Raw genomic sequence first — 21,942 nt, forward strand, 5'->3', positions numbered from 1 at the left:
GAACTATCCATCCATCCATCTATCTATCTATCTATCTATCTATCTATCTATCTATCTATCCATTCCAGAATCAGATCTGTAACTGAAATACTGGATCAAATAAGAGTTTGGTTGCATAATTATTTTCTTAAGTGATGTCAACAACATCTTGATGTTATTAATTGCTGAGACATGAAACCTGATTGCCATTAGGTAAAACATAAGGGTTGGCCAAGATGATATAATCACTGGCAGCCCAGTATTAGAAACACATGTTCTTAATGAGGTCAGCTCAAGACTCATTATAGTATATACTCCCAGATACCCAGAGTTTTGTCAAACTTGTCCCAGGAATAAAAATATTAGTCCCTATCCTTTGATACCCTGGTATTAAATATGACATGGTCAACCTGTAACTGACATTTCCCTTTGCTGTGAAGTTGTCACAGCATGACTTAAAAAGCTCCTTTTGCTCTCTTGCAGGTGCCTTTCATTATCTGAAGCCAGATATCGCATAAATGAACTGTCCATGTTGAGTTAAAGCCGGTCCTGTTTCCAGTCTCCATTATATAGACAAGAAGAATCCTCTCTGAAAAAGTCAACCCCTTCGGCGGTGGGGGCGGGTGGGGGCGGGTCATTGTGACGGAAGGTCCAGGAGAGTTGTTTTCTTTCTCCAGTAGTTGTTTTCAATATACTCTTGGACTTGTTGGACAGAACAGGTGAGAAGAGGAAGACCTTGGGCAATACAAGACCAGTAAGGTTTTGGAAGGCGATGCTTTAATGTGGCCACACATCAGAATCCTCCATCTGTTTAGTGCTGACTGAGAGAACACGTTCCATTCTTGCTCCTTTGAGAAATGCCTGACTTACGGACAATGTTCCCCAACTTGGCCATCCTGTGCCGTCGCTAGAACTCGTTGGATGCCCAAGGCTGACATTGCTACAATTTTCAGACTGCTCAGTTTCTGAAGCGCAAGCAGAGAGGAACCCTTTAATCTTACACACTGGAAATTGACAGTCAATATCACTATCTTTTGGAAGCTAGGAAACATTTAAAGGACTTCTAGGATAAATTATTGATGATATTCTCTTTGGTAATCCAGTTGTCAATAAAGATCATAAGCCCATTTTGCTAACGGGACATGGTATAACGGTGAAGAGGAAAAAAAAAAAAGTTGGTTGTATCTTTTGGAGCGGGCTGAGGTGTGTGACTTTTTCTTAATCCCATGTTAACATTTGGAAGCAAGCAAAGGGGGAAAAACAGTTGATTTCCACGACTGCCTAACAATGTGCAATACTGTGTACCTCACAGAAGCTTTGGAAACATCCAAAGTGATATAAATAGAATCAGAACTATATTTTTGCAGGTGTTTTTATTTTTTCAGTACATAATTCAGTGTGGTAAAATGCAGAGATGTTGCAGTTTGCTGGACAACCGAAATCCAGTTTGCTCCTTATGATTCAAGACCGTGTCAGAGAATAATGCTTTTAAAAAAAAGATTACGTTTACATTCTTTTATTTTTTACAAAAGACAGGGCAAGAAGAGAAATGTCCATGTGGCTGACATGTAATTTTAAGTTATACAATGATATCCAATATTAAAAGATTATAGGAATTGAGGTTTACATAAGTTTGTGTTGTGACATTCTAGAATGTCAATAAATTTGTGTTTTGAAATGTTAAGAGGAACAGGAAGATGGAAGGCAGTGTTATTTATTTCTCTTTATTCTTGGAACAATGAATGAGGTAGGGCCCAAATACATTCCTTTTAGCATTAAGGACTATGAAGTAGGGAGTTAGTAAGCCTAGGCATAGTACAGAGATTAGTACATACATTGGTCTTAAAGGGTGATGGACAAAAGAAATACTCTCTTTGTGTTGCAGCCTCTACCAACAACAACGTGTTGTAAAAATGTCTTTCATGTAAAAAGTGCAGTAAATATTTACTATTTATAATGAATAAACAGTTATGAAAACTTGCAAAAAACCCTGATTTCTCCCCCTCTGAAAATTTGATGAATTAAATCTTTTTAAAAAAAATTTATCCGGAAATGAGGTGCCTATTTGACACATGACTTTCAGGCTGTATTTTTCACATCAGAACACACCCCAGACAAAGAATACTGCATGTATGCCCCACACCTCTGTGTCCTGAAAGATGGTCTTTATGCACTGTGGTATTTAAGATTGAGGTATACATTTTCACAGGTGTGGTATCCAGAATAAACCCCCAATCCCACTTTTGCTCTCTAACTCTGGTTCTCAGACCTATCAAATTCCTTTACTATAGCTTTGGCTTTATATTTTCCCCTGGACTCCACTTCCTTGTCTACATTCCCTGTTGATCTGTCAGCATATCTCCCCTACCCAGAAATCCTGGGATGCCTCTATTACTACTAAAATCCTCTTTCATGAGATTCACTCACTTTTACCATCCTTTAAAATGTCATCTCCCTTGGATTCTGTTCTAAAAATGTTTGTCTTATATGCAGAACAATCTGAAAGCATCTGGTTTCATCCTTTAAAATTCCAGAGACTACATTTTTATTCCATCATTCAACATAATAGTTATTATTATTATTATTATACCTAGAATTTATATGGTTCTTACTATATACCAGGTACTCTGCCATTATTATATTTGTTTTATTTTATCCTCACAGTAACCCTGGAAAGTAGGTTCTATTATTATCTACATTTTACATATGAGGAAACTGAGATTTAAGTAACTTGTCCAGTGTCACATAGTTAGGAAGTGTGACTGGGTTTGAATTCATGTAGGTTCTGAGTTTGGGTTCATTATTTATCAATTGAATCACTTAGCTTCCTATGAAAGATTCATAATTTTTTTATTATAACTTTTTATTGACAGAACATATGCCTGGGTAATTTTTTACAACATTATCCCTTTGCACTCACTTCCATTCCAATTTTTCCCTTCCCTCCCTCCACTCCCTCCCCCATTGACAAGCAGTCTTATACATGTTAAATATTTTATAGTATATCCTAGATACAATATATGTGTGCAGAACTGAGCAGTTATCTTGTTGAACCGGGAGAATTGGATTCAGAAGGGAAGAAAAACAAAAATGCAAACAGTTCACACTCATTTCCCAGTGTTCCTTCTCTGGGTGTAGCTGCTTCAGTCCATCATTGATCAACTGGAACTGAGTTAGATCTCTTTGTCGAAGAAATCCACTTCCATCAGAATACATCCTCATACAATATAATTGTTGAAATGTATAATGATACCCTGATTCTGCTCATTTCAATCAGTATCAGTTCATGTAAGTCTCTCCAAACCTCTCTGAAATCATCCTGTTAGTCATTTCTTACCGAACAATAATATTCCATAACATTAATATGCCATCACTCATTCAGCCATTCTCCATTCATTTTCCAGCTTCTGGCCACTACAAAAGGGCTGCCACAAACATTTTGGCACATACAGGTCCCTTTCCCTTCTTTAATATCTCTTTGGAGTACAAGCCCAGTAGTAGTACTGCTGGGTCAAAGGGTATGCACAGTTTCATAACTTTTTGGGCATAATTCCAGATTGCTCTCCAGAATGGTTGGATTCGTTCACAACTCCACCAACAATGTATCAGTGTCCCAGTTTTCCCGCATCTCCTCCAATATTCATCATTATTTTTTCCTGTCATCTTAGCCAATCTGACAGGTGTGTAGTGGTTGAAAGATTCATAATCAAAAAGGATGTTAGTGTGTAATTCATGTCATCCAACTCTAGATCTTTCTCCCCAAATCTGGTTTTGTATGGAAGGAAAATGAGATCCAGGAAAGTTAACTTATATATATATATATTCCCAATTCAGGTCTTTCAACAACATCCCAAGTCCTCTTTCAATATTGCCTCCTGTTATAAGACTTTTAATACACATAGCAACATCTCAGCTTATCTTATGAATCCTTTCGTGCTTCCACTTTTCTATTTAAATGTCAGAATCTAATCAGAATGTCCTATATTTAACAATTCCTAGAAGATGTCACCATTTCTCCTTCATTTTATCAATCCTCTACCATTATGGGTAGCCTTGTTTACAAAGTTAGAACTTCTCCCCAGCACCTTCAAATAACAGCTTGTACATGCAATGAATGGAGAAAAATACCAAGTGGGATGGAGACTTTTGGCAGGATATTAATATCATGTATTGTTTTTAGTCATGAAATCTAGTTTTTATCAGTTTCAGTATTAACATGACTGAAAAATAGGTAGGGCCATGAGCCTTCCCTTACTGGGATGGGAGAAAACATTTTGTTATTGCTTATTGTAGATGTTTTTCTGTTAGAAATCTAGATTCTAGTAAACATTGGAATGGATGGGAAAGAGAAAGGGGAAGATTAGATCCAAGAGCCATGAGTACAAACGGAAAATAGGGAGGTAGATTGAGCTAGAAAGTAGGTGAGAAAAAGTGTAGATCATTCCCTGGTCTCAGGGTGTTTCTCTTATCTCAGATCCTGAGACAGTTGAGGAAACAGGCAGTGAGGCTAAATAATCTGCCTAAGGTTACCTGACTAGTAAGTGTGTAAGGGTGGATTTGAACTCAGGTTTTCCTAAATCAAGGTTCATTGCTCTTTTCATTACATCTTTCTAGCTGACAAGGAGGGTTCAAAGCAGGGGTGTGCTGGAAACAGCTCAAATTGGCTTTCAAAAGCTAATTTAAAAATTTTAAGTGCGAGCATGTATAGCTTAGAGATTAATACACACTACAGATCAGGGATTGCTGATTGTCTAGACTCTAGAGTTAAGAAAGCAATGGAGAAAATATTAATAATGCAAATTAAACTTAAAAGTCTAGGTGGCTCTGTGGATAGAACACTAAGCCTGGAGTCAGGAAGCTCTGAGTTCAAATGTGACCTCAGATACTTACCTGAGTAAGTTTGATTGCCTCAGTTTCTTCAACTGTAAAATGGGAATAATAATATTACTTACTTCATAGGGTTATGGTAGGAATCAAGTGAGATAATCTTTGTAAAAAGTGACTACCATAATGTCTGACACAAAGTAGGTACTCTTCAAATGCTCACTCCCTCATGGATGTCTTCCCCCCTTCCCCTTAGAGAGTTGGTTGTTAAACATTTATCATTGGATTAAAAGGAAAAGAAGGTTTCTAGAGCCAGTGAGATGTACAGGAGGCAGGAGGAAATCAACACAGAAAGTATAAGGCTTAAGAAGGCATCTCTGCAGCCTGGCGAAAGGATAGCTTTCTCTTAAGAGGTCTAGAAGATAAAAGCAGGACTTTCATATTCCATAGCCAGTGAAACTGGTGACTAAGGAAATGGTCTTGCAAACTTCAAGTTCAGGGGAGGATTTATGGGGAGGATGATGGGTGGTAAGACAGAGAAAGACATTCCCATGGTGGGAAAACCATAGCTACAACGACAACAAAATGGGCTTGACCCAGACTAGAGAAACTTTCTAGGACTGAGATACCAAGCATTCAGAAAATCATAGAACCTCAGAGTTGGAAAGGATCTTAGCCATCATTTAATGCAACATATTCCTCCCAAAGGCACCTTCTAGAAAACAATTAACTAGTAATTATCCAGAAACCTTCCAAGGAAGAAACCCTACTATGGAGAGAAACAAAGTTTTTCTTGATTTAAAGACGAAAACTGCCTCATTACAACTCCCACCCATTTTTCCCTAATCTTGACCTTTGATGGCCAACAGGTCAGTCTAATCGTTCTTTGATTTGAAGACCTTCCAAATACTTGAAGACAGAATGTTTGATAGGCCGGCTGATTGAGGCTAGAAAACTAGAATTTGATCCAGCCCAGGTAGGACTGGGCCAGTTGTCTCAGAGGAAGATCTGGAAGAAGAGAGAAGAGAACACATTGAAAAGAAATGGGAAAGTAGGAAAGATGAAGCCCTAATTTCCTGTATATTGATATATAGGACCAGGGCTTCTTGTACATTTCCCATTGATATTCTAACTCTTTGTATACTTGTTGCAATAAAAATTGGGGAGTTAAGTACTGTGGGATGCAATTTCATGATAAAACTCTCTCACCAGTCTTCCAGTAATTATAAAGGTGCCTTGGAGAGTTATAGAGTTTAATTTAGCACAGAGTTTGGAATAACTTAATCAGGGCTTTTCAAGTAAAAAGTGTCAGAGGCAGATCTGAGACCACTGAGATGCATCTACTATCCATTGTTTCTTTGATGGAACAATCACTGAAAAGAGAAAAATCAAGGAAACAAACAAAAATACCTGAATCCAGACAAATCTGGGTGGGATAATAAGGAATCTGGGATGAAAGGGATACAAACGGTAGATACCAGCCAGCAAACCAAGCTCTAGCCTTTGTTGGGAGGAGAAAAGTTGGGGATTATGGGATGCCTTTAGAGGCGCCATATGTAAAAGTGGTTACCAAAAAATATGGTTCAATTCATCAATCCCATTTCACAAAAACTTTATTAAGGATGTAGGATATGTAAGACACAAGTCAAATAAATGTGGTCTCCAGTGCCACCATTTTCCCTCCTCTTTCTTTGTCTCTTTATTGATGACTTTTTTGAGTTCCTCCAGATTCTTAAGTCACCACATGGGTTTCTTTTACATCTTATGTTCTTGTTCTCTCTTCTCTTTCTCTCTTCATCCTATTTCTCTGTTTCTCTATTTTTATGCTGCTTTATTTATTGAACTTCTCTTGTTGTGTGACCTCAGTGTTTTTCCTATTTATTACTTCTATAATTTGCTTTTCTTTACCTGGTTCAGTCAGTGGGAAAATCTCTAATTTTTTGTTTTGCTATTTGTACCAAATGTTAATACCAGTCTATAATCTTTTCTTCCATTTGGTCAATCTGAATGATGTAACCTAAGAACTCCTAAATTCCTAGTATTATTTCAATCAATTCCAACTTCTTTTTGAAAATCACTGATGCTTATAATTATTATGATTTCATTTGAAAAACCAAAATTAAAAATGATATTAACAAATCAGAGATCCCAAAGGGTTAGATAGGATTGGGAAATTTGTATTTAATTGTCAAAAATGAAACTGGTAATACAGTGAGTAGAACTCTGAGCCTGTAGTCAGGAAGATCTGAGCTCAAATCAAGGTTCAGACATTTACTAACCATTTGATCCTGGGCAAGTGATTTAACATTTATTTTTCTTGCTTTTTTCAGCTGTAAAATGGAGATAAGAATAGCAAGTACCCCATCCCAGAGTTGTGAGGATTGAATATGATAATATTCATAAAGCACTTAGTATGATAACTGGTATACAGTAGGTATGATATAAATGCTTATTGATGTGTATCTTACAATAGATATAAAGCTAGAAACAGGCATGTGCTAATAAATGTTTAATGACCAGAAAAAAAGAAAAAGAAAAATAAAGTATGCAAGATACACACAATTTCAATCTGCATTATTAACATTTAAATGTATCCAATCAATTAAATGATAAATCAAGCTCTGATTTATTGGCTTAATGATTTCCTAGGTATAAATGCTCACTTGGAAAATTTAACAATTAATTTTCCACAGCCTGTTGGAGCTGGTTGCAACACATGCCAGCCAGGATAAAACTTAAGGAATTATCTAGTTGCTTCATTTTACAGAGTTGACATCTGAAGCCCAGAGAAATTAAATGACTTGCATAGAGTCACACAAACTGTAAACAGCAGAGCTAATTCAGGTTTTAGGACACCATGGTTCTTTGCGCTTTCCCTTATACCAATATTGCTGTACTGAAGTGACATTTGGTGGCCCAATATTGACAATAATTTTGTCTTTGACTCTTGCAATTCTCTTCCTAGATAACATATTATAATAAGGACATTACTTCAATTTTACATAAGAATTTTAAAACCTGTTTCCCTACACTGAAAAACCTTTCCATGCATATTTATTACATTCCATCAAATTCTTTGTCAACAAGGGACTGATATGTTATCCTTAAAATCCACTACATATGTGCCAAAGTAATAAGTAGGAGATTTTCCATCAATCAATCTGTCTGGCTAATGCTCATGAATTAGCCAAATGTGCCCATAGTCTCTTTCAAGAGATTATAGGAATTCATAGAATAGTAGAATCTTTGATTTTGGCTACAATCTGAAAAAAGCATCCCCAGTAATCAAGTACTTACTAAATGCAGAACTCCTTGACAGTAACAGATAAATAATCATCCTGCTTCTGCTTGAATACTTTGAGCAGTGGGGAAGCTCACTATCTTAACCCATTTCATTTTTCTATTAGAAAGTTATTACTTAAGGTAAGGCAAAATCTCTCCCTTTTTAATTTTCAGTCATTGATGCTATTTCTGCTCCTCCCCAAAAAAGGTCTAGTTAGTTCCTCTTTCATGTGATAGTCCTTCACATATGTAAATACCTATTGTCTCTTTTCTCCCTTTTCTCCCTTCCCCAACCTTCTCTTCTCCAGGGTAAACAGCTCCTGTTCCTTTAACCAATATGGCATCCTAATTACTCTCGGATGAATATGCTCCAGCTTGCCAGCACCACCCCCCCAAACCCCTTTTATGTGAACATGATACTAGGGGACCATAATCCCAATAATCTATAATTAGGAGTTGAATAGACCACATGGGGTCATTGCTGTGCTCCATAGGACAGGAAAACCTGCCTGGAGGAGAGAGCTTGTCTTCAATCTCGTTGAGTAATTGTTTGTAGTCTTTAATTATACACACAAATGGTGCCCCCAAATCACAGATAACGGAGAGTTGGTGATGTATTGCAAACTGTGCAATGTGGGAGCCAAAGCTCTAATATTTATGCAGATGGCTCTGTATTCTTAGCAATTACTCATCGATTGGGAGAAAGAAAAGAAAAGGACTGTTAAAATTGGGTCCGAGGCAAGTTGCCAGAGGTCTTGTTGGGGAGGGAAAGAGTTCCATTGCACCTTCTTTCCCCATCATCCCTTCCATTTGGTAATTGGCATCTGCTTAAAGAGTCACCCCCTTTATGTTCTGTTGCCTGAGGCTACCAAAAGGATGTAAGAGTCAGAATTGAAGGGGGATCCTAAGAGCCGCCCTTCCTCCCTCCTATAAAACGGGAGACACCCCAATGAGTCAGGAGTCCCAGAGGCTGGCAAAAGCCAGTGCATCATTGAGGACGCTGCCTTCTCAGCAGGGGTGGGCAGTACAGCTGCTTCCAAGCTTTCAGAAGTTGTGACAAGACAAAGTTGTGAAAATCGGAAAAGGGCCTGAGGCTTTGGGGGTGTGTTAAGAAAGGGAAGGGAAGACTTGAGGGCAGAAGAACTCTGTAGTTTTGTGTCTATCCTCCCTCCCTCTGTCCTTACCCTCCCACCCCTCCAAACGATTGTTTGTCCTAGTCTCATTTTTTCCTCATAGTTGGGGGGAAGGAGGAGGAAATTATATATATATATATATATATATAAAATAAAATATTTGTGTGTGTAACATATCATACACACATATATTATTTATATAATGCATATAAATTCACATGTGTGAATATATAAAAGTGAATAAAAGGTAAATAGATGAAAAAAGGAAATAAATAATAATAAAAATAAATAAAAGGAAATAAATGAATGTATGTATTAAACCACATTCCTTAGGACCATGTTGCTTTCATACAAAAGTGTTGCTGTTCAGTCATGTCTGACTCTGTCATCCCATTTGAGATTTTCTTGGCAAAGATGCCTGGTGGTTTTTGCGAGCCATTTTACAGATCAGGAAACTGAGGCAAAATGACTTGCCCAGAATCCTACAGCTAGTGTCTGACGCCTAAATTTTGTGCACTATGGCGCCACCTAGCTGCCCTGATACGAAGGCATAAAATGCCCCTGTGTAGTCTTCCCCTTTGCTTCCCACAGCTAGCTAGGTACTCCTGTCTCCTATCTGAAAGTTATTTCACTGTAGTTGATCTTGCCCCTTCCCTACTGTCCCCCTTTCTTCTCCCAGAATACTGTCAGAGCTCAAATCCTAGCTCTAACTCTTATTATATGTCTGTTTGACTTTGGGCAATTCACTAATTATTTATTAATAATAATAATAGCAGACAAGCATTTCATAGAATGATTATTATTTTATTTTGCATTTCATATATTGCATTTCATAGAATTGTCTCATTTGAGCCTCACAACTAACTGTGAAAGAGTGCAGGAATTATTACCGAAGTAATTTCCTCATTATCACATAGCCAGTATCAGAGGAAGAAAAAAAAAGTGTCAGTCAAGATTTGAATCTAGGTCTTCAGCCTCAGTTTCTTCGTTAGTAAAATGAGGAACTTGGACACGATAATCTTTTGCGTAATCCTTCTAGTTTTATTTAAATCTATGATGCTAATACCAGCCCCCTCATTCCTCTTGTGCTTTCCCACTAGCAGGAGGTGGCAAGTGAGGGGAGAAATTGGAAAAGACTTTTTTGGTTTCTTGCTCTAGAATGCTAAAGTTGGATCATAAGTTCATAGATTCAAACTTGGACACTTAAGGCCTGTATGAATTTGGGCAACTCAGCCTCATTTAGCCTTAGTTTTTTAGGGTAGATCAGGTAGAGATCAATTCTCTACCTGAATAATGTAGAGGTTGCTTTGAACTCTCACTCTCTGACTTCAGGATTCTTGCCTAGACTGGTGGGAAGCATTCCCACTAACCTTTTTATAAGCTGTCCTGCTAATTATGATGGTTTATTTCAGCTTTTTATAATTTATGCCCAATTATTCTGCAGGATGTTAATCATTACACATATCATTCAATGAGACAAATGAACTCTGTCGTTAGCTCTGACTTCAATTCTGAACTCTATTCCACAAACTTCATCGTTTATTTCTTGTACATCATGCTTTAAGATTTGCAAAGCAATTTACATATTTTATCTCATTTAATCTTCACAACAGCTTCAGGGCTATTACTAATATATTAATATATTACTAAACAGAGGCTTTTGCTATTTTCATTTGACACATGAAGAACAGAGACACTTAATTGACTCAGTCACACAGCCAGTAAGTGTCTGAGTTGAGATTTGAATCCCAGGATTATCAACTACGAGTTCAGCACTTTATCCACTCTGGTATCTGACTGCTTTTGGGGTCATCTGCTCATAATTCAAGATTAGAGGAAATCTGAGATGCCTCCTGTTAGTGGGAATCTTAAGAAATGTTCTCTGGGCTGAGAGAGTTATTACCATGTAAGGGGCAGAAGAGTTTGGTTGATAAGAGGCACTAGTTTATGTCCCCCCTTTCCCATTTAATTTTCTCTCTCCCCTCTTTGGGAGGGATCTTGTAATGTTTTCTAAAGAATCTTTGGAGGTTGAGGGATATTTGAAGGGCTTAGTGATAATTGTTGGAGGGCAAATTAGGAGTTAAAGAGACAAATGGAAAGGGACAATATGGCTAGCCCAATGGAGTTGTGCTCTTTGCGGTAGAGTTGGAAAGCTTGGCAGTTTAGTTCAAGAAAGGACCTCAGTATCTGGTACCTTGTCCTGTCAGAGCATCTTCAGAATCTTCCTAAGACTATTCAAATGGAAGTGATTCAGTTTACTGTCACAGCACTGGTAAACTGTCAGGTTTCCCAGGCATCCAACAATTAGATCAGCACAACAGCTCTATAGATATTCAGTTTGGTGGAAAGTTTAATATTTATTCTCTCCTACTCTTTTCTTTGGAGCCTCTCAAATCCTGAGCTAGTTTGTTCTGGCAATGTGTGTGCAACCTCATTATCAAGGTGTACATTCCTGAAAAATATACTACTGAGGTAAGTGACTTATCCGTAGTATTCAAAACTTCTTCACTTGCTATTAGTGATGGCTCCACATATGGATAGTGTGATGTTGGATTCTGGAGCACCTGTGTTTTCTTGGTGTTAATTGTTAGATTAAAATGAGCACAAGTAGCAGAGAATCTATAGATATTTTGCTTCCTCTCAGTTTCAGAAGCTGCATTGAGTATAATCATCTGAAACCAAACAAAAAAAATCATTCACCAATACTCTTTCCACTTCCATCTTGGCTTTTCAAATTGAAGAATTTGTCATCAGTATGGTAGCGGAATTTGATTCCACATTTGCCCTCATTGAAAATTTTTGACAATATGAAAACCTCATGCTGGTGACTGAGAAAGTACAAGAATATTGTTCATTATCTAGACTTGGGCAAGCATGCTGTCATAAAATTGACATACAATGCGGATGAGCTTCTCCTGGCAACTCAGTTTTGGTGTTATTTTTCACAAGGTCTCATGACTGACATTATCAAAGATCTTGGTCGAATCTATAAATGTTATGTACAGAACTCTGTTGTGATTCTGGAATTCTCCTAAAGTTGTTGGACAGGAAACACCAAATTGACCACTCCTAAACCTTTCTGAAGCCATATTGGTTCCTAACTACATAACCATATCTCTGGTGAAAGATCAGCCTATTAAGGAGGAGGCTGACAAGAATCTTGCTAGCAATGTCTTAGAGAAAGACCCCTCTCCCCTATGATTGTCAAAGGACAATCTATTTCTTTTATTTTTATAGAGATGGATAACAGGGTTGTCCTTGAACTAATGAGGGATAGCCTCCTCTTGCTATATAATCTGGAAAATTTCAGTCAGCTTTTGTATGAGCAATGGATCCACCTTGTAAATCTCAGTTGGAATAGAATTAGCAGAAGGGTCTTTTTGTTTTATTGTTTGTTTGTTTTACCACATGAAAGGAGCCTAACAGCATTCAAAACCTCTTCTTCATTTGGAACTTCAGCTTGGTAAGTGTTAACATCACTCTGAAGTAAATGATCAATATCATTATCATTGATTGATGATACTGTTGAGAACATTATGAAAATATTCAGCCCATCTCTCTAGGATCATATCTTTATCACTAATCAATGATTAATCCGTCAGTATTGAATAGTTAGATGCCACATAGATCTCTGCCCATAAATAGTCTTCAAGGCATTATAAAAGTGCTTTGCGTTATTACTATCAGCATAAAATTGAATTTCATTTGCCTTCTTACTGAGCCAACAATCCTGTATTTCTAAGTTTTGCTTGTACTCTACTTTTGATGGAATTAAATAGTGCCATCTTAGACATGGATGAACTATCTTGCTGGCAAACCCTATGGAGTTCTTATTTTTCATTTAGCAGCTTCTGAATTTCCCTATCATTTTCATCGAACTAATTTTGATGTTTACGAGTATTCTGACCCAGATAAGCAAATGCAGTGTTGTATATCAAATTTCTGAAAACTGCCACTCCTTTTCTGCTCTATTATTGTCAAACTGTATATTGGTCAACTATTCCTCCAAGTTAGCAACAAACTGTTGGCTCAAAGAAGTGCTCTAATTTATTGACATAAATTCTTCTGTAGTCATTTTGTCCTGAGTCTGGTTTTTTTGTTCAGTGCTAATTTTTAGCTTGGACAGGATAAGTCTATGATTCGTCCAGCACTCTGCCCACATATTACTTTCACATTCTGTCTGTCTACACACACACACACACACACACACACACACACACACGTGATTACTTAGTCTATTAAATATATTAAATAGCAATGTTTGCTGTTAGGGTACATTTGTGAAATTCTATTGCATTTAGGTAAATGGAAAAAAATGTTGGTGATCATGAGATGCACAGGTCTTCAGTAGTAAGTGACCACTGTTGTTGCTGTTTCCAACTCTATTCCTCAAAAGGACTCCCTGTCATGTCTGGTAGTCTGAGCCTACTTTAGTATTAAAGTTGCCCAGAATTATAAGCTTGTTCTCTTTTGACACATTGATGTTAAGAATCTCCAAAATAAAATTTTTCTTTGATCTCATCAGGGTTTGTCATTGTGAGAGCAGGGGCACTGATGATGGTGGCGTGGTGTTTTCCTGAAAGTGGCAATAGCATTGTCATGAGCCTGCCGTTTACTCCTCTTGAAAGGCAGACAAGCTTGTTTACTAGATTAATTTTGATTGCAAAACCTGCACCAGCTTAATGGCACTCCCCTTCCCTGTAGCTGCTCCAGAAAACCATGTATCTAACTTCAGAAAGCTAAATTTGCTAGCCTTGTTTGCTCATGGCTGCTATTTGCATTTGTCAGTGCTGGGGAGATCTGGCATCTGGTTTCATGGACCCAAAAAGGGAACTAAGGTTTGGGGAAGGGTTATAGTCCTTGGAAAACTGATTATAATATGACAAAATTCCAATCCCAGAGAAATTAGGATGTGTTGGGGTTCTGGGATAGACAAGGGGATTTGGACAAGGGGAAGGCGACCTGGAAACTAGTTTTGAGGGATAAGTTGGGGTCTCAGGGAAACAGAATTGAAATTTAACAAAACAGGTCAAAAGGAAGGTTGCTTTCATGTTTAGCCAGCTAAGAACGTTATATATACTCTGCCTGAAGGTCAGATTGGACATAGTTCTATTCTGTAAGTGAAAGGTAAAGTGGCCCCATCTGGTGTGGAGAGACACTGGGAACCAGGCCTTTGATTACAAAAGAAGACTAAAATATACTCTCTTTCCACATTATCTATAAAGAAAGCTCTAACTAAGAAAACCAATAGTGTAAACAAGATCAAAGGAACAATGTTTAACCAGTAGGAACTGACTGTACTAAATCACTTGAACAGCATGCCTTCTGTATCCGCAACTTATGTGCTAATTAGAAATCACTCATTGATTCATTAAGGCAGCCCTCCAGGACTTCTGTTTGGCAAACATTTTGTTAGTTGTTATTTCAAGTTACTGTATGTACCTGAAACTAATAAAACTGCATTTAAAAAAAAAGATCAGAGTTGCTTTAGCATTTAGGAAATAGGATTTCTGTGGCAACTGGAAAGTGAGAGCTCTTTTTCCTTTCTTCATAAGGCCCCTGTCTCCTAAGCAGCTGGAATATCTGTTAAATTCATAACTATTTTTCAATAGTATTTTATTTTTCCAAATATACGTAAAGATAGTTTTCAACATTCATTTTTGTAAACTTTGTGTTCTAATTTTTTTCCTTCCCTCTCTTACTTCTCCCCTCCCAAATACAGCAAGCAATCTGATATTAGTTAAATATGTGCAATTTAATTCATATTTAAAACTGGGTAGATAGAAATTTCCAGGGAAATTAACCTAGTCAGGATCCAAATCTGAGTAAAAGATAAATGAGATGATAACTATAAAAAACACTTAGTATGGTGGGCTGGGCACAAAGTGAGTACTATCTTAGTACAATAGTAGTTTGTACTTATATAGTACTTACTATGTGCCATTATTATTAAATGTTATTTATTATTATTATTAAATAAAGATAGAGCTTTGTTGTGTATTAGAGAAGCTAGGCGAGAGACTAGACCAAGCAGGTGATTGATTATATAAGTAAACTTCTGTGTAAGGAAATTCCTACTAATGTAGGTGGGAATCTACTTTGTAACACAGTAAGAACCTCAGAGAAGTAGGAAGGTAAATTATCTAAAGTCACATAATCAATATGTATCAGAAATGAGACTTGAACCCAGGTTTTCCTACCTCCAAGTGCTATGCTGCCCCTAATAAAACAAAGGATTTCAAATGGAAACTGACCTTGAAAGAATGATAGATTGGTAAAGTTGGAAAGAGCAGAAGATTGGACAGAAAGAACAGAAAGATCTGAGTCCGGGCAAGGAATTCCCATAACCATAAAAAAGGTTTCCTTTGTGTAGGGTTTATGTTAAAATTAACACTAATATAAATTCCATTTAGCATAAAATGTAAGATGAGAAATATAACTTTTCTGTGCCTCAGTTTCCTCTGTGTGATAGAGTAGAGAGACAACTTGACTAGGAATCTGTAGACTTAGGTCCAAATGCTATTTTTGACTCTTACTAACTAGATCACAGGCAAATTTTAGCTTTGGGGTTTTCAGTTCCCTCATTCCCAAAAGTAGAAACTCATATTCTGATCTTACAGGGGTATTATGAGGAAAACAATCAATGATAACAGTGCTATAGAAATGAAGGTAATTATTCTCTAGGAAGGATTACTAAGAGTTCTCTTACCTTCTAATAGTCTATTTTAAGGTCTTTCTAACCATGACTTTGGAATTTGGCTCCCTGAATCCTAAATCTTAAGAGCCCAGTTCAGGCATCACCCCTAACCATTATCACATACCAGACCCGCAATGATCTTTCTCCCCTTGCACGCCTTTATATTACCTTTGGCACTTAAATTCAAGGGGCAGCTAGGTGGTACAGTGGACAGGCCTGGAGTCAGGAAACTCATCTCCCTCACTTCAAATCTGGCCTCAGATACTTCCTAGCTGTGTGACCCCGATCAAGTCACTTCCACTTTACCTCAGTTTCCTTATCTGTAAAATGAGTTAGAGAAATAAATAGCAAACCATTCCAATATCTTTTCCAAGAAAAGAGGTCATGAAGATTCATATGACTGAGTAACAGCTTAAATTTAGATTTACTTTGTTAAATGTCTTATTAATTTTAAAATATTTAATTGATATCTTTTTTGTGTGTTATTATCATTCTCCCCACTTCAATCTCTGCAGAAATTCCTTTTCAGTGTAACAAGGAAAAGCAATTCAGTAAACAAACTGGTCAGTGACTGAATTTGACAATGTATGGGCCATTCTGGGTCCATAGTCCCCCAATCTTCGCAGAGACGAGAGAAGAATGTTTTACTATTAGTTTTTTAAATCAAGATTGGTCCTTATATTAAATAGTAATTTAATGTATTTTAAGCTGTTTTCATTTACATTGTCAGGTTGTTGTTGCCTGGGTCCTGCTTTTATCAGTTCAAATAAGGCTTCCTGTGCTTCTCTGATTGATTTATGTTTGCTGTTTCTGACGGTGTGATAATACTCCATTACATTCATGGACCAGCTTTTTTCCCCCACAAAAAGGACACCTACTTGGCTTACTCCTCCCTCTCTTTTGGTTCCATTATTTATTACCTTTCCACAGGAAAAAAAAAGAATGAAGCATTTATTGGTGTTGTTCAGTTGTGAACATTTGGGGTTTTCTTGGCAAAGATACTAGAGAAATTTACCATTTCATTTTCCAGTTTATTTCACAGATGAGGAAACTGAGGCAAGCAAGGTTAGTGTTTTGTTGGATCACACAACTAGTAAGTATTCGAAGTATCATTCCTCAGCTTTTTGGTGAATCCATTTTTTTCTTCCTCCTCTCTGTCTCTGTCTTTCTGTCTGTCTCTGTCTTTCTCTGTCTCGGCCCTTCCTTCCCCTCTGTTTCTTTCCTGCCTTCTCTCTGTGTGTCTGACCTTCATAAAATCATTAGTAGTTTTTGAGTTTCAGCTACACCATCTACCCCTCCAAGACTGTGATAACATCTTAAATTTTGTTGCAATTTCTCTACCAAGCTCCAAGCCCAGTGCAAGCATTTAATATCTGATTGATTTGTTGTCGAAGGTGAAGTTTTCCTTTTTAAAAAATTCCTTTAGTAAATTCAGAATTTTTAGATAATAGCTAAGTAGTTCAGTGGTTCTGGAGTAAGAAGACCTGAGTTCAAATACAGCCTCAGATACTTACTAGATGTGTGACCCATAAGTAAGTCATTTGGAAAAAAAAAGTTGAACTCAGTTTCTTCAACTATAGAATGGTAATAATAATAGCACCTATCTAGTAGAGTCGTTATGGGATCATATAAAGCACCTGGCACATAATAGGTGACTTATAAATGCTTATACCATCCTAACCCCTCTTTCAAGTGCCCTGATTATTAACCAGGTACATTTCTATTCAATTGATGGGACAGTTAAAGCCTTGAGTATAGTATGGTAGAAAATTCTAAGATTAAAGGAAGGAATCCTGAGGTTTAATTTCTAGTACAAGGTTCTTCATTTTATAGATGGTTGTTCAATTGTGTCTGACATTTTATCCCATTTAGGCATTTCTTATGGGAAATATCCCATTTCTTGGCAAGGCTCTTGGAATGGTTTGCCATTTCCTTTACTAGCCCATTTTATAGATGGGCTATATATATATGTGTGTATATATTTATGTACATATAAATATATATTTTTAGATGGGCTATATATAAACCAAGGCAAACTAGGAGTGATTTGTCCTGAGTCACAAAACTATTAAGAGTCTGAGACCGGATTTGAACTTGGGAAGATGAATCTTCCTGACTCCAGTGTTCTAGGCACTATGGCACCACACAGTTGCCCCTCACTCTAGAGATACTGTTTAATAAAAGTTTATTGAATTTCCTAGAAGCTTCTTTCTCAACAGTGTAAAAATACAACATAGAGAGACCTGAACTCTGCTTCTTTTCCTTGTGCTGTTCATGATAGAGTCCTATAAGAGACTTGTGGTCTATAGAGATCACTCTGATCTATGAGCAGTCCTGCTGTTGGCAGCCTTCATGCTTTAGAGCTCTGATATGAGCCCACAGCAGTCCCCATGGCAGGGGGAAGACCACGAGGAGAAGGAGGACAAACATATTTGGCACTTGCTGTCATAGTGGGCACTAGTGGCGGTCAGTCTGGAGTCAGGAGGAGTAGCAGTGGCAATTGTCCAGGGGAAAGTGCTTGGCATTTTTCTGGGTTCCTTCAAATGACTTTGTGATGTTTTAAGTTTATTTATTGAACTAAATACAAAATAAGAAAAAAACAAATAGAAAAAAGACAGAAATGGAAAATTAAAAAAAAACATTGTCATGTAATCTAGCAGAATGTTAGGGAGGATTCAAAATATAAAACAATAAATTTCCATTTCAAGAAAGCATATATAATAATAGAAGAAATTGTATTCATGAGAATCCATCTTCTCTTTGCTTCTTTGTAACATATTTTGTTTGTTCTCTGTTGTCTATTTTTTACTTTATTCTTTTTTTCTTTTTAATCCCCCAACTCCCTCAAGCAGGTTATATTTATACATACATATATTAAATATTTGTTATATTATATCATATATTATACATAATGTATCATATTATATGTTTATATGTGTATATAAAGATATATATTCATATCCACACATATACATGCATACATAGCCACATATACTCACACACACACATATATACATACATATGCATTTACCTATGTAAAGGTATCTTCATCTGAAACAATATTAATATGACTGACATATAATGTAGATTTCTTTCTTAATTGAATCTTAGTTTGACTTTGTCTAAGCTCAATGACTACTAGCCTGATTTTTTTTTCTAATAAATTCTACTCCTGATCCTTGTTGCAGTGTTTCCATATATCTCTTATTTCATATCCCTGCTCATTCCTCTACTTTAATTCCGCTCCTTAATTTGCCTTTCTGTTATTTAACCTCCTCTCACCCATAGATCCCTCCCTTATCTTCCCCCTTCCCCTCTTTCCTTCCTTCTTTATTCCATACCTATTAATCTACAACCTTGCCCACTGCCATTTCTCTACCTTTTATAGGGAAGAACTTAGGAGTCACATTGATTCCAAGATGAAGCATCCAATGAAGACTCTAGGAGAGAGGGCATTTCCATGATTGTAAGAAAATTAACTGAATCCTCTCTAGACCTGCAGGAATTCTGAACTCTCTGTCTCTGTGATCCCTGGTTCTAGGGTCTGCCTTTTACATAGCATAAATAGATGACTATTTATGGAGTATATTTTTTAGGACATTGGGGAAAAAATTAAAACAATTTATGTCCTTGTCTATCTCTTGCTACCTACTTTAGTCAGTAGATCCTGGGAAATCAATATATATTAAGCACCTACTATGTGCTAGGCACTGGGCTAAATGCTGGGGACACAAAGAAAAGTCAGACAGTGCTTCTTTCGAACATATAAACAACTGTTTACAAACAAGATAGATTCTTGACACAAGAAATAATTTTAACAGGATGATAGCCCTATTCATTTTACAACCTGAGAGGAAGCTTAAGATGGCTTTCCCTTGGAGGAGGATTTTAATGGGAGAGTGAAAAACAAAGCAAAATGTCTTCAAGGGTGTTTTTTGCCCTCTCTTAAAGTAAGTAAGTACTTTGGGACCTGGACTATGTCATTATATACATGTTGCATATGAGACCAAACCCATAGAGGGTAATTAAATACATGTTTGGGATTATTGTAACTATTGTTCCTCTGCTGTTTTCCAGAATTGTGTTCACATGATTTAACTCTGTAGAAGGATCTGGCTATGCAATTTTTACAAGGCTCAGGATACATAAGTTAAAGCTGTGCTGTGGATAATGATACAATACTTTAATACTGTACAGTACTAATTGTTACCAGGTCTCATAAAGGCATATGTGGAGATATTTCCAGCTGGCTTTTGGATAGGATGTTGGGCCCAGTCACCATTCCTTGCAAGAGATGGTACTGATTCTATGCTCTCTAATTCTTGGCAAGAAGAACTTAGAGCAAGAGGAATTTCATGATTTATGGGCCCTGATTTTTGTTTCCTCTTTCATTATTTCCTTTCTATTGACCATATCTCTTGTAGTTTCTCTCTTTAGTTCAACCTCCACACGGTTGTCAAAATAAGCTTCCCGTAACACAGGTATGACCACATCACGCTTTTGCTCAAGAATTTGAGTCCAACTGCCTAGAATTTGACTCTTGCCTCAGGGAGAAAAGACAAACTCCTTTGTTTGCCACTTAAAGTCCATCACAATTTGATTCCAATCTACATTCACAGACTTATTACATTACTCTCTCTTATGGACTCTACATTCCAATTAGATGTGTCTACTTGTGATTCCCTGGTCCATGACCACCTCCAGGTCTTTGCATAAGCTATCCTCCCATGCTTGGAATGTTCTCCTTCCTTGTTTTCACTTCTTAGAAATCTTAGTTTCAATCAAGACAAAGCTCAAGAGATGTTTCCTACAGTTTTAAAAATTATAGATTGCATTTCTTTGTATATTCATATATGCTTCATATACTTAATACACTTTTATATTATATACTTTATATATACTTATATAGCATATGTTTATATATAAGTATATATATTTAATATACTTTTCTATACTTAATGTATACTTAAAAAGCAAAACAAACCATATGTAATAGAGATCTGTAGTCTTGTGAACCCTCCACTTCATATACAAAACCTTTCCTTAGCCCTGTTTCCAATTGTTAGTGTCCTTCCCCTCACTCCCAAAGATAATATTGTACTTATTCCATATAGATTTCTCTCTCTGTATGTTGTATCCACCAACAGAATGTAAGCTCACTGAAAGAAAGAACTGGTGTTTTTTATTGTTGTCATTGCCACACATGTTTTTCAGTCATGTCTGACTCTGTGACCTCATTTGGAGTTTTCTTGGTAGAAATACTAGAATAGTTTGCCATTTCTTTCTCCAGTTCATTTTACAGATGAGAAAACTAAGGCAACACAATTGTCTACTTTTCACAACCCCATTTGGTTATTTTTGTTTGTTTTGGCAAAGATACTGGAGTGGTTTTTGCCATTTCCTTCTCCAGCTCATTTTACCGATGAGTAAACTGAGACAAACAGGATTAAGTAGGTTGCCCACTGTCATAAAGCTAGGAGGTGTCTGATTTGAACTCAGATTTTTCTGATTTCATGCTGAGCACTCTCCATTCACTACTCCATCTATCTGCACATAGTGGGCGCTTGATAAAAACTTATTTGACTTTTCAATGAACTTATGTTTATGATGCAACTAATCATAAAGATTTTAAAAGGGAGTTTCATGTTTAAAATTTATAAAATTTTCTCATCTCAATCTATAAGGTCAACATTGGTTCTCAAGATAGCTATTGAATAAATAAAACCAGAGGGAAAAGGACAGTTTCTCCTACTAGAAACATTTGTGTTGGTGATAATTATTAAGTCCCATGAGGAAAGATTGAAAAAAATACAAATGAAATAGATATTGGGAAAAAAACCTGGGCCCATCTGTAGACCAGATCCTTGAAGGGATTTCATCATATTCTGAGAGTTCTATTTGAAAAAGGTTTGAATCCACTTGGAACCATTGATGATGCCTGTTAGATCAGAAATTTAGTAGTTTTTCTTAACCTTGTCTTCTAAGCCTAATCTAATGACTTGTCCATTGTATGTGCTCAGTAAGACT

General features: G+C 36.8%; 1 protein-coding gene across 1 annotated transcript in view; it reads left to right on the forward strand.

Moving 5' to 3' along the window:
- The window catches only part of PAX3 (paired box 3), a 105,561-nt gene extending 103,588 nt beyond the window's left edge, over nt 1–1,973 (forward strand). Inside the window, exon 9 of the mRNA XM_031957969.1 lies at nt 463–1,973. Coding sequence (XP_031813829.1) covers nt 463–497 — 35 coding nt within the window. The 3' untranslated portion in view covers nt 498–1,973. The remainder of the gene's footprint in view (nt 1–462) is intronic.
- The last annotated feature ends 19,969 nt before the right edge of the window (nt 1,974–21,942 follow it).

The sequence above is a fragment of the Sarcophilus harrisii genome, chromosome 3 (genome assembly GCF_902635505.1).
Source record: "Sarcophilus harrisii chromosome 3, mSarHar1.11, whole genome shotgun sequence".
Taxonomy (NCBI): Eukaryota; Metazoa; Chordata; class Mammalia; order Dasyuromorphia; family Dasyuridae; genus Sarcophilus; species Sarcophilus harrisii.